The 4381-nt window shown below is 38.3% G+C and overlaps 1 protein-coding gene and 1 non-coding gene across 2 annotated transcripts; one reads left to right on the top strand and one right to left on the bottom strand.

The window, feature by feature from the left end:
* Window positions 1–1406: 1406 nt before the first annotated feature.
* Window positions 1407–1511, bottom strand: LOC133301264 (small nucleolar RNA R71). Its single transcript, XR_009750164.1, has one exon. It is a non-coding gene; the product is annotated as a small nucleolar RNA R71 (small nucleolar RNA).
* A 640-nt stretch (window positions 1512–2151) lies between these two features.
* Window positions 2152–3088, top strand: LOC133301261 (uncharacterized). The gene is made up of 2 exons (XM_061500879.1): window positions 2152–2484; window positions 2846–3088. Exons 1-2 carry the CDS (start codon window positions 2152–2154, stop codon window positions 3086–3088), a joined length of 576 nt encoding a protein of 191 aa, XP_061356863.1.
* The last annotated feature ends 1293 nt before the right edge of the window (window positions 3089–4381 follow it).

Raw genomic sequence — 4381 nt, 5'->3', positions numbered from 1 at the left:
CATTATGAGCTAATTTGCTCTATAGGTTAGGTAATAAAGTACCTGTGCTGTAACATTGAGATATATGCCTAAACTTTGTTTTTATTAATGTTTAATTAGTTTTTCAACGAGTTTGCTTATTCTTATTCATGTATGCATGTCGAGAGATACATATGTGATATTGAGGAGGTTAGGGCCAAGAGGTTTCCGAATCCAGACCCTTGTTGAATTGTGTGGATTAATTAGGTTAAGAAATTTAATTTGATTAAGTTGTGGGTAGAGATATCATTCACACCACATAACCTTTGAACTTGAACTTTAACAATTCAGTAATTAATTTGGCCATAGAGATGTGAGAATTAGTTATTGGGTATATATGTTAGGTTGGCCAAAAGCCCCAACATACTTTAGTGTTCGGTTACAAATTAAGCATTGATATATCATCGTTAAAGCATTATTTCAGTATTGTTGTATCAAGAAAATTGAACCTGACCTATATCTCATCCATCATCTTAATATCTTTGAAATTAATTTATTGTTTTCTTATTTTTTATTTATCTTTTATTTTATAAATCCAACAATCAAAATCAATCTTTTTTCCTATTTTCTTTACTTGAATAGTTCACACTTTATACTTATCTTCGTGGGAACGATACTTGGACCTCACACATCCTTTTATTACTTGTGACACGTGCACTTGCGTATTTGTGTGGTAGATTTAATTGATTACAAATTGCACAACAAGTTTTTGGCGTCGTTGCCGGGGATAATTTATAAAGTTTGTTTTTATTTTAGTGAAGAAATTTTATTTCTTTTATATTTTTTTACCCTTCTCCTTACTGTTTTCAAGGTGTTAATTGCAGCGTATGAGCAGTTCTTCATCTGAGCAAGAAGCAGATTTTGCTCCTGAGATTGAAAGAACGTTTCGAGCAAGAAGGAGACAACAAAGACGTAGCAATCCTACAGCAACACCTGACATGGCAGAAAGGCTGAGAAACGGTGAAGATGATGGACCTGGACATAACAATGAAGGTCCAAATCAAGTTGAGTTGAGATTCCAATCAGAGCACATGCAATTCCTACGCAGCTACGCTCAACAATTTACATTCTGGAATTGTTCAACCTGATGTAGCAGTAGAGCACTTTGGGCTGAAGCCAGTGATGTTTAACATGCTGCAGACCATTGGTCAATTCAATGGACTGCCTAGTGAAGACCCTCACCTTCACCTCAAGAATTTTATGGATGTAGCAGACACTTTCAAGATTAGAGGAGTTACACCTGATGCTCTAAAGCTGAAGTTGTTCCCATATTCCCTCACCAGAAAAGCTAAAGCATGGTTGAATTCTTTACAACCACAGTCAATCTGAAGTTGGGAGTTGGCGGACAAGTTTTTATTGAAGTTCTTTCCTCCCATGAAGGCAGCCCAATACAGGAATGACATTTCAACCTTCAAGCAATTGCAAGAAGAGTCATTTTATGAGGCTTGGGAGAAATTCAAAGATTTGTTGAGGAAGTGCCCAAACCATGGCATTCCCGAATGGATTCAAATGTAGACATTCTACAATGGGCTTAATGGACCAACAAAGAGCATGGTTGATGCATCATCTGGAGGAGCCTTTTTAGAAAAGACATATACATAAGCATATGCAATATTGGAGAGGATGGCAGTCAACAATTATTAGTGGCCTGTAGAAAGATCAAGTTCAACACCAAAGAAGGCTGCTGGAGTTTTGGAACTCGATGTTGTAACAACACTGTCAACACATATTTCAGCTTTGAACAACTCTATTAAGACGTTGAATCTATCTACTGAAGCTAAAGCACAACCAGTCAATGCCATAACTGATGCTATATCATGTGTTTTCTGTAATGGTCCTCATGTTTATGATAATTGTCCATAAAACCCTCAATCTATTTGTTTTATAGGTAATTACAACAGGAGCAACAATCCATATTCAAATACCTACAATCCCAGATGGAGGAATCACCCAAATCTTTCCTATTCTCAATGACAGCATCTTGGACAATAACAAGGACAACAACAAATGTCCTCAGATACAACATGAAGGTCATATAAAGCTCCATACCCTCCTGGATTCACGCAGCAGCAGCAACAGCCTAGACAGGAAGTTGATACATCAAGTACGCTGAAGAGCATGCTGAAAGATTACATGACAAGGAGTGATGCTATGATTCATAAGCAAGCTGCATCAATCAAGATTTTGGAGACCCAAGTAGGTCAATTGGCAGAAGCACATAGAAGCAAACCTCAAGGAGCCTTGCCAAGCAACACTGAAGTCCCAAAGAAGAATGGAGAAGAACAGGTCAATGCTATATCATTACGGAGTGGTAAAGCCATAGATGAACCAGAAGTCATAAAGAACTACCATGAGCAGAAGCAGAAAGCATTGAATCAGAATAAAGAAGATAAAGTTGCTGAAGAGGTGGAAAATCATGATCAACCCAAAGAACCCCAAGTTGCTGGCACTGAGAATATTGCTATCGCAAAACCATAGCAAGGTCAGACTGTCAGCAAAGCAACAAGACCGCCACCCCCATTTCCTCAAAGATTGCAGAAGCAAACTGATGACAAGCAGTACAAGAAGTTCCTTGATGTTTTAAAATAGTTGTATATCAACGTACCCTTGGTTGAAGCTCTTGAGCAAATTCCAAGTTATGCAAAATTCATGAAAGACATCTTGGCAAAGAAGAGGAGGCTGGAGGAATATAAGACAATAGCTCTCACCCAAGAAAGTAGTCAATACTACCTCAACAAGTTACCACCAAAGCTAAAAGATCGAGGGAGTTTCACTATTCCTTGTACTATTGGTAACCAATATGTAGGTAATGCATTATTAAATTTAGGTTCCAAGTATTAACCTTATGCCTAAAAGTATTTTCAGGAAGCTTGAAATAGGAGAAGCACGTCCAACCACTGTCACGTTATTGATGGTTGATAGATCATTGACTTATCCAGAAGGAAAATTTGAAGATGTGTTGGTAAGAGTGGATAAGTTCATTTTTCCTGCTGACTTTATTGTTCTTGACTTTGAAGCAGATAGGGAAGTGCCCATCATTTTGGGAAGAGCATTCTTAGCCACCGGATGAGCAGTGATTGATGTGGAAAAAGGAGATTTGACTATGCGAGTCAATGATGAGCAAGTTACATTCAATGTACTCAAAGCCATGAAGTATCCTGAACAAGTGGAAGAATGCGCTAGCATGGACACTATTGATGTAGTTCTGCTACAACAACTTAAGCAGCAAACAGAGACAGAACCACTGAATGTTGCTATAGCAGAAGAATGTGCAGAAGATGAAGAGGAAATGAAAGAGTGCCTTGCATGGATGGAGTCCTAACCAATAAGGCCATACAAAGAGAGACACTGTGAGTCTCTTGGAGAAAGAGTGATAAAGACACTCAAGCCATCTATAGAAGAACCTCTAATCCTTGAGCTCAAACCACTGCCCCAGCATCTTAAAGATGCATATTTAGGAGATGAAAATACTTTACCTATTATTATTTCATCTTTTCTCTCTGATGCAGAAACGAAGCAGTTGCTTCAAGTACTAAAGGAACATAAAATAGCCCTCAGATGGAGCATTGTAGACATAAAAGGAAGTAGCCATACATTCTGCACACATAAAATATTGATGCAGGAAGGCTACAACAGCACTGTGCAACCTCAAAGAAGGCTGAATCCTATGATGAAGGAAGTTGTCAAGAAAGAAGTGATTAAATGGCTTGATGCAGCGGTAATATACCCCATTTCAGATAGCCAATGGATAAGTCTTGTGCAATGTATGCCAAAGAAAGGAGGAATCACAGTTGTGAAGAATGACAAAAATGAGCTTATACAACAAGGATTGTGACCGGATGGAGAATATGCCAGGATTATAGGAAGCTAAATGATGCTACAAGAAAGGACCACTTCCCCTTGCCATTCATTGACCAAATGTTGGATAGACTTGCAGGGAAGCAGTTCTATTGCTTTTTAGATGGATATTTGGGCTACAACCAGATTGCCGTAGCACCAGAAGATCAAGACAAAACCACATTTACTTGCCTGTATGGAACCTTTTCCTTTAGAAGGATGCCATTTGGATTATGCAACGCACCAGCCACCTTCCAAAAATGTGTGATGGCAATATTCACATATATGGTAGAAAATTTGGTGGAGATATTCATGGATGATTTCTCAGTTTTTGGAGAATCATTTGAGTCTTGTCTTGAGAATTTATCAAAAGTACTCAAGAGATATGAAGAGACTAACCTAGTGCTGAATTGGGAGAAATGTCATTTCATGGTCAAAGAAGGTATAGTCTTGGGTCACAAAGTATCAAAGGATGGACTAGAAGTTGATAGAGCAAAGATATCCGTGATTGAGAAGCTGCCTATAC

This window comes from Gastrolobium bilobum, unplaced genomic scaffold (assembly GCF_033153095.1).
Source record: "Gastrolobium bilobum isolate Gb01-03AN ecotype WA unplaced genomic scaffold, APGP_CSIRO_Gbil_v1 utg266203, whole genome shotgun sequence".
Classification (NCBI taxonomy): domain Eukaryota; kingdom Viridiplantae; phylum Streptophyta; class Magnoliopsida; order Fabales; family Fabaceae; genus Gastrolobium; species Gastrolobium bilobum.
This window is presented reverse-complemented; position numbering and strand designations above follow the sequence as displayed.

What these genes read in the sequence shown, in the direction of transcription:
- LOC133301261 (XM_061500879.1), top strand. Translation starts at nt 2,152, where the DNA reads ATGACAAGGAGTGATGCTATGATTCATAAGCAAGCTGCATCAATCAAG. An exon ending in GCACTGAGAATATTGCTATC is followed by an intron (nt 2,485 to 2,845) that starts GCAAAACCATAG and finishes TATTAAATTTAG; the next exon opens with GTTCCAAGTATTAACCTTAT.